At 38.7% G+C, this 18,613-nt stretch overlaps 2 protein-coding genes across 5 annotated transcripts in view; one reads left to right on the top strand and one right to left on the bottom strand.

Annotated features, from left to right (window-relative positions):
* Positions 1-212: 212 nt before the first annotated feature.
* Positions 213-18,613, top strand: part of RGL1 (ral guanine nucleotide dissociation stimulator like 1) — a 291,692-nt gene continuing 273,291 nt past the window's right edge. For 2 of the 4 annotated variants that reach the window (XM_016933982.4, XM_016933977.4), the window contains exon 1: positions 213-650. The gene's annotated coding sequence lies outside the window, so the exon portion shown is untranslated. The remainder of the gene's footprint in view (positions 651-18,613) is intronic. The other 2 variants (XM_016933978.4, XM_016933983.4) reach the window with 2 other exon arrangements.
* Positions 10,434-18,063, bottom strand: APOBEC4 (apolipoprotein B mRNA editing enzyme catalytic polypeptide like 4). The gene is made up of 2 exons (XM_001163612.8): positions 17,239-18,063; positions 10,434-12,970 (listed from the first exon to the last, which is right to left on the bottom strand). Exon 2 carries the CDS (start codon positions 12,938-12,940, stop codon positions 11,837-11,839), a length of 1,104 nt encoding a protein of 367 aa, XP_001163612.3. The 5' UTR covers positions 12,941-12,970; positions 17,239-18,063; the 3' UTR covers positions 10,434-11,836.

Genomic DNA, 18,613 nt, shown 5'->3' with positions numbered 1-18,613 from the left:
TGGCGCCTCCCACGCTGCCCCTGCTCTTCCACGGAGAGCGCGCGCGAGGGAAGGAGCGCGCAGGACACAGCGCGCAGGCGCGGGCTCTCCGCAGGCAAGGGGCGGGGCTGGGCGAAGGAGGCGGGGGCGAGAGGGAGGGCCAAAAGCTGGACCGCGGGCAGAGGTAAGAAGCGATTGGTCGTCCGATTGCGTCACGTGATTCTCGGTGAGGGGGTTCCCATAGAAACGCTTTTCTGCGGTCCAGTCTAGGGGGTCTGAGATTGGCGGGGATGGGCAGCAGCGGCAGGTGGCCTTGGCTTTTGCTGCAGCCGTCAACGACCTATCATTGGGGTCCTGCGTAAGGTCCGGCTGGCTGGGACTTGGCTGTGGGTGGGATGGACTGGCTGCCGGACCGAGTGCCCTGCAGTTGGTAGGAGTATGAGGCAGAGTGATGCACACCCGGGCGCCCAGCATCGTTCTAATTGCCGGAGACATTGCCTCAGACTGTGCGCTGCTAGAGGCTGCGTTCCTGAGCAGGAAGCCCGTTTCCTGGGATTGGAACTACCCTTCTTGGCCAGCGGGAAGTCCCCAAGGACGGAGTCGAAAGGTCAAATCTTATCTGTCAGTGCTGTGTGACAGCATCGCAACGGGATCTGCAGAACCTGAACTCGGTATCAAATCTATTGGGAGGGAGGGGAACGTGTCCGGGCAGGCGCTGGGGTCGGGTGGCAAAACTGGGGTGAATTTGTAGAATTTGGGAAAGGGTCATTGACATCTTAAAATAGGTGGTCGTTTGGAGCAAGAATGCTCGAAAGGGGTGAGGGTAGGTTAGGCTCTCTAGTGCTGGGGGAAAACAAAATGTGGAAGGATTGGTGGAAACCAGACCTTTAAGATTTATATTATGATTTGAGATTTATATGATTCCATCTAGGCCAGATTAAAAAAAAATTTGACATCCCCATTTCTGGAATGTAGGAGATAAAGGCACTAAGATGAAGGAAATGGTAGTTGTGCTGTGTGTATTACACTGAAGAACAAATATTTGCAGGATAAAATTAATTTGGACATTTGGCTGGACACTGCTCGGTATGGGTCCAGTTTAGTTGGACCTCGAGCAGAAGACTGGCTGTTGCCCTGTTGTGTACCACAATCTTTGGTTTCCAGTGCTGTGTTGAAAAGAGCACTAGGCTTAGAATCAGAAAACTCAGGCTTAAGTCTTGACTCTTCCACTCATAATGTTTGAACGAGACATGTCACTTAAAATTCTGTCTCAGATTCCTCATCACTGAAATGGAGCTAATAATGTGCACTTTACAAGATTGTTCTTAGGATTATATATCACGAAAGTGTTTCCAAGCTCTAAAATTCTACATAAATGTAAAATGCATGTTGCTTGTACCATTGGTTTTGGGACTAGTCTTATAAATTTCTTAATGATATATGGTGTTTTATCTCCTTCCTAGAAGAGATGGAAAGATTCTGAAGGGCAGAAACAGTTTTTCTTTTGTATCTTCCTTCCATATGACAAAAAGCTAAGCATGCAGAAGGGACTCGATACATGCTTGATGAATGAATGAAATGTGAAAGACCGTACAGTTTGAGAATCATACTGAGAATAATAAATCAGAAGAGGGAGAGAGATCTCAAAATTAAATATTTGTTGGATATATACATGTAAATACATATGTCCAGTCTTCTTTAAGTTCAAAAAAATACATATATAATGTGTGTATATTTATCTATGCAGTATATTATATATAAATAGAGAGTGGGAGAGAGACCTCGAGAATGGAATACATCCCTTTTTCTTGGGAAGAAGCAATGTGGCGTTTTTCTGTTCCCAATTAAACCACTCTTCTATAAGTATATCATTTAGGTGATAGAAGTAACATTGCTTTAAATTAACATTCAAGTTATGAACACACACACTGGTAAAAATTCTCTTAGGAATGCCTTAAGACAGCAAAGGAAAAATTTTTACCTGTTGGCAATATTTATTTTAAAAAGCCATATACCAAAGTATAAAATCATTACTATGGTGAATGGCGTTATATAACTTAGAATAAAGATTTTACAATTTTTTTTCAGTTTCAGTCTTTGCTAACTTTAGTAGATGCTAATCAGTATACTTTAGCTGTTAAAGGTGATTGTACTTTTTCTTCTTTTAAATCAAGATTTTTCTTTGAAGAGAAAATCGAACATTAGAGGCACTATTGACAGCAAATGGAAACAGGGATTCAAGAGCTAATACATCTCTTCTCTTACATTTCTATTCTTTTGTATTGCCTTATTTAGGAAATTTTTTATTTTCTTATTTGAGAACTATGAAAGAATCCCAGAGTAGAAATCAGCTTAAGGGAATAGTGAAAGAAATTTAAATAATGGATTGCTCAAGGGTATAATTATTTTGATTGCTCAGAATTTTGCTCTATATGTTTAATGTGTTCAATGTAATTAATTGCCAGCCAAATAATGCTTATTGCATTTAAGATGTGAAAAATGTCCTTTTCTAATGCAGTATTTTTTATTGTCTCACAATGATCTAAGTGCCTAGTACATAATAGGTACTCAACGTGTTTCTAGTCAATGATTTAATGATCTGACAAGTTAATTTTGGACGAACATTCAGAAATTGAGTATTTTTTAGTGGGCACATAAATTACTTCTCTACCTTATTAGGTAGTTAAATCTTTATAAAGCTTTAGAGAAATTTTTGTGTGTATGTGGAGAAATCTGTCTTTAATTATCTTTTAATTAGAAAACTCATTTCACTTCCTTGCAAATTCTAAATTTTTAATGTTAATCATGATACTTAATTCATCTTAGGTAATATTATTTTCCTTATTTTAATTTTTCAAATGAGTGCTTACCCTGATATAAAAGATTTATAAGGTTTTAAGACATTTTACTTGTTGTGCAAATAACCTGGTTTGGTTCAATACTGAAGCAGGACCGAATCTGAATTTTCTCAAGGTTAATGCTGTATATGTAGTTCCTTATTTTCTGTGATGATGCAAACAGCCAAGGATCTTTTCAGTTAGAAGGGACTTTAGTAAGACTATGATAGGTCTTTCTTTTCAGACATTTTAAACCAAGGATTCTAACATGTGCTTCTCTTCTCCAAACTTGCCACTAAATACTTAAACAACAAAGACATTGAATCCTGGCTGGGCGTGGTGGCTCATGCCTGTAATCCCAGCACTTTGGGAAGCCAAGACGGGCAGATCACTTGAGGTGAGGAGTTCAAGACCAGCCTAGCCAACATGGGGAAACCCTGTCTCTACTAAAAATACAAAAAATTAGCTGGGGGTGGTGGTGCACACCTGTAGTCCCAGTTACTTGGGAGGGTGAGGTGGGAGAATTGCTTGAACCTAGGAGGCGGAGATGGCAGTGAGCTGAGATCGTGCCATTGCACTCCAGCCTGGGTGACAGAGCAAGACACTTCATCTCAAAAAAAAAAAAAAAAAAAGAAAAAAGACGTTGAATCCTGCAACGTGACATTATTTATTTTTATTATTTGAAATAGAAGTGCAAAATCAATGTTAATCAAATATGTAAAATGTATTATAAATATAAATAAGTGAATTTCAGTTCTGGTAAGGATGCTTTAATACCAGGGTTCTCTGGCAACATAATTACTGAAATATAAAAAGATTTTTAGCATGTTGTCCATAGACTATCTTATGATTTAATGCTCCTATGAATATCTACATCAACTGGTTCTGTGTTAAACTTTAAAACATGAACCTTCAGAATTTCATTTTTTCTTTGCTTCAAGTTTTTCCTTTACATAATTTTATGATTACACATTAAAGTGGAATAGATAGGGTGAACTCTCTACTGAAACTTATCAACTAAAAACCTGTAAGCCAAAAAAAAAAAAAATCAGGGAAAAAAATCTCTAAATACGTTGAATTTATTTGGGAATTAGAAAAGAGGATTATAACCTGAGATGCACAGCTGTGGCAAGCTACATATACATCAAAGAAGGGAGGATAAAGGGAAATGTTTTTCTTTTTTTCTTTTTTTTTTTGAGACGGAGTCTCACTCTGTCGCCAGGCTAGAGTGCAGTGGCACAATCTCAGCTCACTGCAACCTCCGACTCCCTGGTTCAAGCATTCTCCTGCGTCAGCCTCCGAAGTAGCTGGGATTACAGGCGCACACCACCATGCCCAGCTAATTTTTATATTTTTAGTAGAGACGGGGTTTCACCATGTTGGCCAGGATGGTCTTGATCTCCTGACCTTGTCTGCCCGCCTTGGGCTCCCGAAGTGCTGGGATTACAGGTGTGAGCCACTGTGCCTGGCCAAAGGGAAACTTTTATTTGGCAAAAGGAGAAGTTCACATAAACTGCTTGGAAACAGACATTGGTTTTGGATACTCAAAGTCAGAGTTGGCACCATTTTAGAGGAAGAGATGCTGTTACTGGGCAGGTATTGTTTTGAGAGCATTTTATCTGAATTGCTGCAGTCCTACAGAATTTCTTATTTTAGAAAGTCCTTGAGACAGGACTTCCAAAAATGTCTTTTATCTCGTCCATGCAATCATGAACCCTACTCCTTTGTGCTCTCCTGGCTCTAGTTTGTGTTTGACAAACAGTGATTTCATCCTGGTATCTGCAACTTTCATAAACCTTTATTTATATATTAGTACTTCAAAGATTAAAAAAAATTGTAAATCTCTTGCCTCAGGAAAAAGATTTAGTGCCAAAGAATAAGTCTTATTTTTAAAATATTGTGAATGAGACTTGTTTCATTTGATTTTTTTAATGGCTTATGATGATATAAAATGAAAGCTATGGACTTTAAAACGTATTTATCCTGTATTCTTTCTTAGCACTGGTGTCTTTTATTAATGCTAACAGTTGTTTTAAGGTTGCATCTCTTATCACACGTATAATATTTGAGGTAATGATAATTTACATCTTTTCTAATATTTCTGTCACCTATTTTATCTTGTGTTTGCTAGAATTGTGAAAAGAGTGTTGAAAAATTGAGTGCTGGGCTCTTCTGCTTTGTTCCTATTTCAATTTCGTTGGTATTTCACCAGTTGACATTATATTGACTTTCGCTTTATGACTTTTAGAAATGACTGCTAAAATTATCAAATGCCTTTTATGGGGATCTAATGATAAAAATCATATAGTTTCTATCTTTGAATTTATGAGTGTAGTGAATATATATATTTTTCTACACTGAAACATTCCCACATTTCTAGAATAAACTCTATTTGGTTGTGAAATATTACCATTTTAATTACTTGCTGGATTTGATTAGTTTATATTTTGTTTATATGGTTTCAGAATTTTTTTTTAAAAATTGCCACAAGATCTCACTCTGTTGCCTAGGCTGGAGGGCAGTGGTATGATCTTGGCTTACTGCAGCCTCGACCTCCCAGGCTCAAGCCATCCTCCCACCTCAGCCTACCAAGTAGCTGAGACCACAGGAGCACGCCACTACCCCTAGCTAATTTTTGTATTTTTTGTAGAGATGGGGTTTTGCTCTATTGCCCAGGCTGGTCTTGAACTCCTGAGCACAAGCAATCTGCCAGCCTCGGCCTCTCACAGTGCTAGGATTATAGGTGTGAGGCACTGTGTGCTGCCTTTACAAATTTTGTTTTGTAGATACAGTGTCTCCCTATGTTGCCCAGGCTGGTCTTCAACTCCTGGCCTCAAGCGATTCTCCCGCCTTGGTCTCCCACATGATGAGATTACAGGCATGAGCCCCCCCACCATACCTGGCCATAATTTCAGTTTTTAAGTAAGATTGGTCCATAGTTTTATTTATTTGTGCTATCTTTATCCAGTTTCGATATTAGTGTTAGCCTAACTTTGTAGATGAATTTAGATTTCCACCTTTTTTTCTATGCTCTGCAATAGTTTAAATGACGAAAAATTATCATGCTATTTGGTTTTTGAAAGTTAGAGTGTGCTGCAAAACCACCTGGGCTTGCTGATACTTTTAGAGGTAGATCTTTGATTATTCTTTTCTTCTATCATTATTGATTTGTTTGATTGTCTTTCTCTTCTTGAATCAATTTTAGAATTTATGGTTTTTAGAAAATCATGCATCTCATCTACATTGCCAATTTATTGGCAAGAAGTTGCACAAAATATTTTCTTATAATTATTTTAGTATCTCCCATGACCATGGACGTTTTTCTTTTCTCATTACCACTATTAACTCTTTAAGCAAAACATTGAAATCAACTTTTTCTTCCCCAACCTGATTATCACAAATTCTAGTAGCATATCTTAACTTCTTAAAGAAAATAAGAAGTCAACTATCTAAGACTCATAGGTTTGATAAAATTTGAAAGATCCTGCAATCCTTATAATTTCCTACTGTTTGTCCTTATCCTGTTCATATTTTATTAGTAATAGCAACCACTTAATACGTTTATTGTGTGTCAGACACTTGGTAAATAAACCCTTTACTTGCATTATTTAATTCCCAGAGTAGCTCTATAGCCTAGAAATTAGTGTTCCCATTTTATGAATGAGTAAACTAAAGCTCAGAGAGGTTATATAATTTGGCCAATGATATTCAATCAGCAAGTGGCAGAATGATGTGGGAACCGAGTATGTCAGATTCTGGGGTTTGTGCATTTAATAACCACTCTACTTTCGGTATCTTTTTCATTATTCCAAATTATAATACTTACTTTTTTCTAAAAATTAGTATATAACCAAGTATCAAAGGCCTAAATAAACCCATATAACAGCTTGAAATGCGCTGTAAATTGTGAACCTAAAAAAACCTTGTTATTGTAATGATTTTTTAAAGGATATTTGTTTTTTAGATATTTCTGTGAACTTTCCTTACCTTATCTCTGTATTTTGAGACTAGACATAGAGCCTGATTTCTAATATTTAGTCTAACAGAAAAGATGTCACTTTTTTTGTATTTAGAGAGACCAGTAGGTGTCAACTAGTAATTCAATTTTTAAAAAAGATTATGATAAAATAGACATAATAAAGTCACTATCTTAACCATTTTGAAATGTACAATTAAGTAGTACTAAGCACATTGTTGTACAACTATTACCAACATCCATCTCCAGACCTCTTCATCTTACAAAATTAACTCTGTACCCATTAAACAATAACTCCCTGTTCCCTGCTCCCCAGCCCCTGGCAACCACCATTTTCTACTTACCACATGTAAGTGGAATCATGTGGTGTTTGCCTATTTTTGACTGGTTTATTTAACTTGGCATAATGTCCTGAGGGTTCATCCATGTTGTGGCAGGTGAATGGATTTCCTTCCTTTTTAAAGCCGAATAATATTCCATTGTATGTATATACCACATTGTGGGTATCCATTCATCTGTCAATGGACATTTGGTTTGGTTCTACCTTTTGGCTATTGTGAATAATACTGCTATAAACATGGGTGTAGAACTATCTCTTTGAGGTCCTGTTTTATATTTATTTATTTATTTATTTATTTATTTATTTATTTATTTATTTATTTATTTTGAGATGGGGTCTCACTCTGTTGCCAGACTGGAGTGCAGTGGTGCAATCTCGGCTCACTGCAACCTCTGCTTCCTGGGTTCAAGTGATTCTCCTGCCTCAGCCTCCCAAGTAGCTGGGACTACAGGTGCATGCCACCATGCCTGGCTAACTTTTTGTATTTTTAGTAGAGAAGGGGTTTCACCATGTTAGCCAGGATGGTCTTGATCTCCTGACCTCGTGATCCGCCTACCTCGGCCTCCCAAAGTGCTGGGATTACAGGCGTGAGCCACCGCGCCCGGCCCGAGGTCCTGTTTTATAAAAAAAAATTACTTTACTTTTTAAAATAGATTCAGGGTCTTGTTATGTTGCTCAGGCTGGTCTTTAACTCCTGGGCTAAAACGATACTCCCACCTCAGCCTCCCAAAGTGCTAGGATTACAGGCATGAACCACCGTGCTTGGCCAAGACCTTGATTTTATACCCAGAAGTGGAATTGCCTGATGATATATTAATTCTCTTTAATTTTTTGAGGAATGATTTGCACTTAATTTTAACTAAACAATGCAATAAAACAATGTTCCATTGCCTTGGGTCCCAGATTTAGTACATCCCTGAAAGTCAGGGACACCTAAGATAAGATAATCTTGGGAATTATGTTTGGCATGAGGTCCTGGGCGACAGGGTAGTGGGGGAGGGCCAAAGTTCTGGGATCTAGAACCTACTAAAGTTTTCCACCCTAGCCCACCCTGCCTACCTGGCTTCCATAGTTTAGAGGATGCCCATTGGTACTGTGGTTTGAGCAGAATGACAGAAAAGCTACAGGACAGATCCTAAGTAAATATGGATTCTTTCAGACTCTGTAGTGAATCTGCATTGTTATTATTTAGAGAAGCATTAAGGCATAATGATTAAGAACATGGATTCTGGAGCTTGACTTCTTGGGTTTAACGCTCAGCTCAGCCTTTTTTTACTACTTGGGCAGTTACTTAAATTATCTGTGCCACAATTTCCTTATATGTAAAGTAGTTATTATAATAATATCTACCTCATAGGATTATTGGGAGGATTAAATGAATTAATACATGTAAGTGCTTAGAAAAATACTTGACATATAGCTCTCACTCAATGTTAGTAATAATGATAATATTATTTTTTAGAAATAGGGTCTTGCTATGTTGCCCAGGCTGGAGTGTAGTGGTGTGATCATGGCTCGCTGCAGCCTCTACCTCCTGGGCTGAAGCAGTCCTCCTGCCTCAGCCTACCAAAGTACTGAGATTACAGGCAGTAGCCACCACGCCTGGCCGAATAATATTATTTTAAGTTAGCATAGGTTATGATGTGGCTTTCCTTTTAAAATTTATTTTATTTTATTTTTTTAATTTTTAAATTTATTTATGTGGCTTTCCTTAAAAACCAATATGAAGAGTAAGATTCCATTCTGTGAGTTAAACTTTTTGGATTGCTTATACTATGAATAAAAAAGATGTAACGGCAGTTTAAAGAAATAGGATTTGCTGTCCGATCAGCAGGATTAGATTATAGCTTGATGAATTCTAATCTATTTAGTATTACATAAATTGGATTGTAGCTTGATGAAACATAGAAAATGGATTTCTAGTCACATAGAAAATCGATGCTATGACAGGAGCTGGTCATAGAGGTTTGTGTTGTCTCTTGTTGCCTAGACCCTCCCAAACATTGTCCAGGAATGAGATGCCTTTGTGCATACCCCATCCACCACTTCATTCTAAGCAGATGTCAGTCACCACTGCTAAAGCAGAATCTGATAGCACTAAACATTTGAGTCACATAATGGACTCCTCTAATCCATAAGGCAACCTTATGATAATTTGGCTTGCCATGTAGCTTATCTACATGGAGAGGCTATGTAACCTGGATGACTTGAATATATGCTTGCATATCCAGTTATAAGTCTTACTAGAAATCAGTACATTAGTTTTTTGTCTTTACATATCAATCTCAAGAGGTTTGTTAATCCAAACCTGCTTCCGATGAGTAAATCCATTCTCCCTGTTCTTACTAAGTAGGTAGTTGAGCATATAAAGCTAAGACCCCCAAACCCTGGACCTTGGTAGATTCACCAAGATAATGTGTCCCTCTCTTCAGTCTCATTGTTTTCTTGGGATATATCCCAGTGCCTTTTCCAGATCATCATATTACTAGCTACCTTAATTTACTTCTATTTTCTTTATTTCCATTAGTTCTATATGTGTGGTGGCAGAGATGTTCTTCCATATCACCATTGCCAGTTGGCTGAAGAGGGGTGGAGCAACCCAATTTCTCTCTCTCAATCCCCGGCCAGCCTGATATGACCAAGAATCACTGCGTAGTGAGCAAGGAAAGCTAATCACTGCACTGCAGGATCTCACTTTGTGGAACTATTGCTTTGCTATATGCCTTCTTATAGCAGACGGAGCTGAAAGGAACCTTAAAGATGAACTAGCCCACATTTCTTGTTTTACAGATGAGGAAACAGATTACTTGCCTTGGACAGTATATCTTTATGCTCTTCTAACAGTCTTTTGTCTAAGGTTGGCTGTATTGGCCTGGACTTACGACCTGTCAGTAATCTTCTTTGTAGCCCTAGTCTTATCGAACCAGTACAAAAGTTTAACTGCCAAAGGCACTTTCTTTCCTATAGTTCTGACAACTTCTCCTTTTGTTATATACCACTGATATCCAGGTTCAGTTCATCATCTATTTCAGACCATGTTTCTAATTGGATTCTCTGTAGCCTGGTTCATGTTGTAGTCTGCCATTTTCTGGCAACAAATTGGATCTATTTTAATAATGATCAGAGATGCTGGATTTGTCATGTTGGGATCTTTTTAACTCAGTATCCCAAATTGTGGACATAGGATTTCATGAAATAAAAATAAACCTCAACAGTACTTCTTTAAATAATACTCACTATATACCCACAATAAAACTATATTCCAGTAATTCCATTAAAATTTGTATGCTAACAATAAAACTTTGTTTTAAAATTTTTATTCATGTTTATTTTAACCACAATACTAATTGCTATTCCTAAAATATGTTTTTCTTTCTCCTCCTCCCTTATGGAGTATTAAATGTTTTAATGTCATGGCAAACTCTTTTATTAGCTTAGGATTACTTTATATATATATATAAAGAAAAAAATTAATAGCAAGTTACGAGAAAATGTACATTTTTCTTGTAATGTATCTTTACATATTTCAAAGAGGCAAGTGGCAGCAAATGTGAAATAAGCATAAGCAAAGTGCTTTCATTTAAGTGCTTAGAGGATTAATCAAGGAGCACTTCCTAGAAGTGTGTTTTGAAGATTTTAAGAGAAGGTACAAATATTCACTGGTGACGAGGATGGAGTCAGAAAGAGGGAAGTAAAACACACATTATGCATTGGGAGCTGCATTAGAAAGGGGAATGGATGCTAACAAAAAGAAAAAACATCTCTTGCAGGATGGTGAAGCAGGCTTTCAGCTGGGATGGAGAAGGGATGCTGAGTTACAATCATTGGTGAAGTTATTGAGATGTCATTTCAGCCTTGCTACTCACATTTTGCTGGGTAATGTGCTAGATCCTAAGGGAAAAGCTAAAGAGAAGGGAGAGACAGTGCTTGACCTGTAGGTACTTATGATCTTGCTGATGAGACAAGGCAACAGGAAGTTAAAGGAGGATCCTTGAAAGCCAGTAAGAGGAACTTGGATTTTATACAGTATGTGATGACAGGAGCCATTGGAGGTTCTCATGTATCATCTTACCTCTATCATCTGCTCAGAAGGGAGAGGTCTGAGCTGGGGAAGATCAAACTGAGCAGGTGGCTAGGTTTTAATCTTTATAGCTATATGTAATCAGCAGAAGAGCTTTTTCCCACACAAAACTATTTTGAATCACTTTAGAAAAAAATGAGCTGCCTAAAATATTCTGTCCATGATTAACAATTAATAGAAAATCACTGGTTTGCTCCTGCAAACAGCACTTAATGTCAGTAGCTTCAGGCTGTTTTTCAATTTTACAGTAAATTTTTTACCGAAACAAATTTCGGTAGCTATTTTGTCCATGGGCTTTTGTAGTGGAAAGATGATGTGAGTAAAATAGAATAATGAGATTCCTTTTCTGCATCAAAATATTAGCAAGCTGCTAATGGTTCCATTTTGATACTGCCACTTTCAAAATAAAGGAGAGAGATCAAGTTGCTTATGGAAACATTTTGGATTATGTTTAAAATAGTGTAACTTTATAATAGTTGATATGGTAAATAATTCAAGGTTTGCTTTGAGTGCATCAGTTTATCTCCATCTTGGCTCAGCCCTGAGAGAGAAAGTTTCCAGATTTTTATTGCCTATCTGATAAGTCCCTTGGTAATTGGTTTCATGCTGTAGGAATGTAGATTTTATTTCTTCCCTTTCTTCTTCTTCTTTTCATCTGCCTCCTTGCTACTTGCAAACCGTTCTGTGATTTCCACTATCTCCACTGACCTTCCAGTGGGAAGCCTTCCAAGGTCCTCAGTTTCCTGGAATGACATTTGAGGCATATTTAAGTGCCTTACGATATTCCTGGGTTTGTTTGGGTTTTGGCCCATATGCATTGGTGGTAAGTCCCTGAGAGGCACTAGCACAAAAGCAACAGGAGCCCTGAGGTCTGGAGGTAGGTTGGGTTGGAGTTGTCCACTCGGCATTTGAAAAGACTGTCCAGGAAAGGCATTGTTTAAGCGGTAGCTCTCTAAAGCCTCCTGAGCTTTTGTGTTTGGATTCCTTTTTGTCTGGAGAAGAACATCAGTGAAGTAAGGTTTTACGCCTGTTATGGCATTGATTTCATATGCGTTGTGCCTGTCAGCCAGTGCTCTCCCAGTTAAAATGGGCTGAAAAACATGTGATCCTGAGACACCACTAATAAAGCTGTGGAGAACAGAATGCCAGATCCCACCACTTATTGGACTCAAAACAACCCGCGGCCATAAGCTGGCCAGGCTCCGGAGAGCTTCGCGGTTCCATGCTGAGGCAGGAAAGTCCATCTCAGTATGATAGAGCTGAGAAAAATAAATACTAAGAGTGATGCCTGGATACGTAATCAGGAAATTATACATTTTGCTGATGCAGCAGTGGTTAGCTTCATTACAAGGGGAGTTGTTGGAATACAGAATGATATGCCTGATGCTGTCATTATTGTATAAGGCTGAGTCAAGATAACCATTCATTTCAAAGAGCATTGATTCTGGATGGATATAATTCCCAGTGCAACTGCTAGCATGGCCCTTTTGCACCAGGCTACCAGAAGAAGTTTTTAGTTCATAAAATGTGAGGTGTTTTGTTTGAGGAAATGTTGTCCCATAAGGGAATCCAAAAATCTGACAAAATTCTGTGAGGGAAACTCTTGCTTCTTCACCTGTTCGAATATGGTAAGGACAATTAGAGCAATCGAGAGAGAAGCTTAGCCAGTAATATGGTTTTACTATTGTTCCATGATTTGCTAGGTACTCCTCATATATGGGCTCCATTGCTAGATTTACTGTCTTCTAGCTGCAAACCTAAACAAGGAAGAGAAATTACATATAAAACCAGCGCAGGAAAAACTGAAGACAGTGCATTAATTTATTAAACCATACTTTCTTTAAAGGAAGTAGCACAATAAAGATAGTGATATATGCATAGATTTAAAAGCTCAGGATTCATTATTCTTTATTGAGACTCCTAGAGCATGGGGAGGAAACAGAAGAGAAAGGCATTCTTCAACTTTACCTGTTTCATAGATTCTAAGTCAGTAAAGCAAATGAGTTAACAATGCAAGTTCTAGAAACAGACTGTCTGGTTTTAAATTTGGGCTTGGCCAATTATCAGCTTGGTGGCCTTTGACAAGTTATTTAACATTTGGGAGCCACAGATTCCTTGTCTGTAAAATGAAGATATTAATAGTACTTACCTGATAAGATTGTCTTGAGCATTGAATAACAGAATGAATATAAAATGCTTCACTAATGTGCTTGTCACATAGTAAGGACTCAGTAAATATTAACTCTTAGTAGTAAAAGTACAAATCCTAGGGTTATCTAGATTACTCCTAATTATAAAAGTACAAAAAAGTGTTTTGCATTTTGTTCATGATCTTTCTTCTCAGAATATGTTAACATCTAATGTATTGTGCAGAACTATTCAGTGTGCTTGCATTTAACATCAACTTTCTTAAAATCACTGGAAATAATTTGGAGGTTTTTGGGGTTTTTTTGAGACTAGGATCATGGGATCTCTTTTGCTTAATGATAGAGACTTCTTAGGAAAGTGCCACTTGAGTATTCTTTGGATTGTGGACACTCATTCATTGACATGTAAGAGTTTTCTTTCCCGTGAGTGGGTCTTGTTAGAAGACTTTTGAAAAATTACTGTTACAGAAAGCAAATATGGTTCTTTAGAATATTTCAAATTAGTAGTTTCTGGGATGTTAAACTCAAAAAGCTGAGATCTTTAAGTAATGATTTTTTCCTTTAAAAAATATTCCTTCAGTTATCGTTGTTCCTATAATGCCCTAGGAGCTACCTATTTTGTTTGTTTTTGAGACAGTCTTGCTCTGTTGCTCAGATTGCAGTGCAGTGAGATGATCATGGCTCACTGCGGCCCCAACCTTCTGGGCTCAAGTGATACTCCTGCCTCAGCCTCCCAAATAGCTGAGACCACAGGTATGTACCACCATGCCCAGATAATTTTTTTATTTTTTAGGAGGGATACAGTCTCCCTATGTTGCCCACACTGATCTCGAACTCCTGGGCTCAAGTGATCCTCCTACCTTGGCCTCCCAAAGTGCTGGGATTACAGGTGTGAACCACCATGTCCAGCCTTCCAACACTATTAACATGTCTATTCCCTCCAGTCTTTTTGCTATATGTGTATGTTACATATAATATAAACAAAGTCATGTTTTATACCCTGCTTTTTCACTTAATATTGTGCCATGAGCATTTTCCCATGTTATTAAAAATTCTTTAAAAAAAATATTCGGGCAGGCGTGGTGGCTCACGCCTATAATCCCAGCACTTTGGGAGGCCAGGGTGGGTGGATCATGAGGTCAGGAGATGGAGACAATCCTGGCTAACATGGCGAAACCCCGTCTCTACTAAAAATGTAAAAAATTAGCCAGGTGTGGTGGCATGCGCCTGTAGTCCCAGCTACTCGGGAGGCTGAGGCAGGAGAATAGCGTGAACCCAGGAGGCAGAGCTTGCAGTGAGCCAACATCCCACCACTGCACTCCAGCCTGGGTGACAGAGCGAGACTCTGTCTCAAAACAAAAAACAAAAAACACAATATTCATGGCTAATTAGTTTTTTATTATGTAACTGTAACATTCAGTTTCTTGCCTCTTTTAATTATTATAACACTTTGATGAATATTTCTGTGAGATATTATCTATTGCATATATTATATAATATTTATTATAAAGAATCAGATTTTTTTTTTTTAGAATAGATTACTAGAAATCATAGTATTAGGTCAAACATTGTCAAATCGCTTCCTAGGAAGGTGTACCAATCTTATCACATTCTCTTACAATGTTGTTTATCCCAATTTGAGAAGGGAGCATTGGTATTTTTTTGTTGCTATAATGTGTGCCTTTATTATTTCTAGTGAAGTCGAACACTTTTTGACATGCTTATTGGTCTGTGGTATTTATTCTTCTGTGAAATATATTTGATTTTTTACCTATTTTTTGTGTGAGGTTTTCCTTATTGGTTTGCAAGACATTTTTATGCATCAAGAATATTAAATCTGCCACATTTGTTGCTAATATTTTACCTGGTTTATACAGCCTTTTAATTATGCCAATGTTATTTTAATTGCACCAAATTTTACATTTTTATGTGGTCCAGTCTCTACTCCTATGATTTTTTTTCTTATTGTATTTAGAAATGCCTTCCTCATCAAAGCATAATTAAGTATTCCCCATATTTTCTTCTAGTATTTATGGTTTCATTTTTTACATTTAACTTTGTCAGATAACAAAACTGATAAGGCAGAAAATTTAAATGAGGTAAACTGACCATTGCAACAGAATATATTTTTCACTTTTCAAAATCTCACTTATCGTATCACAAGTATGAATACTTGTGCTAATAAATAAATTATGGCCTCTCATATGGAAGTGCTATGTTCACCTTCTGTCTTCCTCAGCCCAGATCAACTCATTCATTGCTGTATTTGATACAGCTTGATCTCTAGCCTGAAACCTGCAGAGTTCCTATGCTAATCCTATCCTGGGCAGAAAATATGTTAAAAGCTTCAATCCAGCTGTAGGTGGAATGTAGCTTTATTCATGTCACCATTATCTTAGTGGCTAATATCCTGCAGTAACTCTGGCACCACATACCCACCAGATTCTAGATTTCTCCTAGCCTCTGCTATGTCATCTTAATCCATAGGATTGGACATTAGCTTTGTTTTTTCCTTAGTACTATATTTTCCTGATGTAACTGAATTCCTGCCTTGAGGCTTCCTAGACCTTGTCATAGCTTTCCTTCTAGAGAGCTGGATTTAACCCTTGGCAGTGGACGATCTCTTGGAACCTGACGCCATTTCCTGCTTACTCCCGAGCATTGTGTCCTCTCTGGACCTCCTCCTTGCTTAGCCTTCATCAGGCTGGATGGATCTCTCCATCAGAACTTGCCAAAACCAAGCCCAAACTCTCATGCTTTTTAATATTGTGCCCTTGATGTGGTCGACTTATGGGTGGTACACCGGACATCCAGGTTACTGCTCAGATTACAATTTCAACTCACCCATAGACAATTTACAGATTGATTTGGCTAAATGTTATGGAAACAGAACCAAAAGGCACTTTTCTGTCTTTATTACTATTTCTTAAGGTGATGTGTATGTGGAGTTAACTATATATAATGGTCCCATAATTACCCTTTTGGGAAACAAAAGTCTTTGTGTGTTTTTAGATAAAGGTAGCAAAATGGAAACTCCCTATTGCTTTTCTAAGCACGCCTTCCTTTGCACCCCCATCTTCTGTGGCTGTTTTAGCCAGAAATGATACATCATTACTGTCTTTAAGGAGATGGAGAGGACTGTGGCTTTGACACATAGTGGAGGGAGCTCTGTAGTCTCATTCTTGCTGACAACTTTTCAGTGTCAACCAACTATAGTTTCCTATTGGTGAAGTTTTCACTTTTTCAGAGTCTTTCTGGGCTTGTTCTTTGATCACCCTCATCTGAAGAGGAAGCAGGAAAGAACTGTTGCCCTCTTTGAACTCTTAGAGAATTCATGGTTTATTGTATCAATTTGTTATCGACCACAGATTATCTTGTTAACTTTTGGTATCTGTCATTTTATTCTCCCCAACCAGGTGGAAATGTACCCTGTTTAGGCCCAGGACCTACTTTAGCAACCTTGATTGGCTCACAAGCCAGGTTGCTTAAGACTTGTTTCCCCAGCAGCTGGTGTCCCTACTTCCTGCCTAGCCCTTTTCCTTTTGCTTTGTCTGTGCTTGGGAAATACATGTTATACTCTGTAGAGCAGATTTGCTGGCAGTAAGAACAGAGATGTGTAGAGCCCAGCGTGCTGGAGGGCTCTCTGCATCTGGCTGTGAGTGGCCCCTGGACTGGGACCGTGGGAGGACAGCTTTCCATAGTTTAACATAAATGAACCACACCATAAGGACAATCTGCTCTCATTTCACTCAACTAGGATTTAGTGAGTACTGTTAAAGCACAGTTTGCACTGGAGTAATTGGAGAATGGAGTTTGCCCTTCACAATCTGTGCACAATCTGTTAGCAGCTAAAAACAAATGTTAGCAGTTATAATTACCATCAATTTGTCTCCAGGCTTGGATCACATTCCAGGTATTAGAAGAGATGATCCATTTCCTTTTTTTTCTCCTTTAAGTCCCATGCCCTGTTTCAAGTAGCTTCAGAGGGCAATTGTGCTGTAAAGATTCACCTTGTAATGGGTTCAGGACTCTTTCACAGTTTGTGTCTATTCGTTCATTTGAACTTTGCTGTTCCAAGTTAGAAAGCCCTTGCTGAGGTGTGGCTACCTCTAAGAACACTGTTGAATGGGTGCCATGGTAACGTTTGCAAAGTAGCTACTGCTAGGATACAGCTCTGACACTTATTACTTTATTTGCATATCAAGCCACCTGTTCCAAAGATGAAAATATACAGGACTGCATATTCCAGTCTGGGTAAAAGGATAATAGCTGACTGTTGAAGAGAACATGTTGCAGTTTTTCTCCTGCTAGCTGAAGAATCAAGTTCTGAGGGCCTGCTCCTCAGCACCTTCCTCCTGGTCTGGAGTAGGTGCCAGGCCTGGCGGTTCTGTTGCCTGCGTGGGTGCCACGGCTTCTCCTTGGGAGGCTTGCCCTCTGTGAGAGGGAGCAGAGAGTTGACTTCCTCCAAGAGGCCCATAGTCCCTGAAGGGGGTGTTTTTGATTCTGTCTAAACCTAGGCTATGTGTTAGCGGTTTCCCTCCTCTTAGAAATTGCCTGGAAGACTCTTGCTATTGGTATGTATGTGGTTCCCTCCAGTTTAAGACAAGATTTGTTCCAGGATCGGTTGTAGCCCCTTCTCTGTGGCTAACGGAAGAGCCACTTGTCCTTCTCCATTCTTTTCCTTAGTCTCCCTTGACCCCCACATCATCTCCTAGACACAAGGCACATTGATAGTCACAATTCACTGTCAATCACTCTGGATTATTCCCTCATTCCTCTTTCCCAGGCCACCTGAAGGAGTGAGTGGGGATCGCTATTGTGTACATTCCAGTAATAACTATTGGCTGTAAGCAGACATACTCTAAAAATAACTCAGGGATACTGAGCACCCAGAGGGCACCTTCTGTCTTCTCGAAGCTTCGCCACGCCTGTTTCCACTGTCAGACTTCCAGTCTGCACCACAGCACACATCCTTTCTCATCCAGAGTGCTCCTACTAGACGAGATGTTTTTGTCTCCTAAGGGCCTCAGGTGTATTCATGAACTCCTCAGCTGGTTATTTTCAGTTTCATCTTCCTTGGTGCTTGCTCTGGCACATGGTCACTGCTGCATCCTGTCCCTTCCCCACAGTTTGCCATGGGTCATCCCTTTTTTCTCATTGCTTGCATCTTCTAACTGAATGAACTTGTAAATATGGAACTGAAAGTCAATCCTCATAGCTCATCTTTTATTTAATCCTAATAAATGACAATCT

Source organism: Pan troglodytes, chromosome 1 (assembly GCF_028858775.2).
Source record: "Pan troglodytes isolate AG18354 chromosome 1, NHGRI_mPanTro3-v2.0_pri, whole genome shotgun sequence".
NCBI lineage: Eukaryota > Metazoa > Chordata > Mammalia > Primates > Hominidae > Pan > Pan troglodytes.
The sequence above is the reverse complement of the archived record's forward strand: the minus strand, read 5'-3'. Positions and strand labels throughout refer to the sequence as shown.

What these genes read in the sequence shown, in the direction of transcription:
- APOBEC4 (XM_001163612.8), bottom strand. Translation starts at nt 12,940, where the DNA reads ATGGAGCCCATATATGAGGAGTACCTAGCAAATCATGGAACAATAGTA.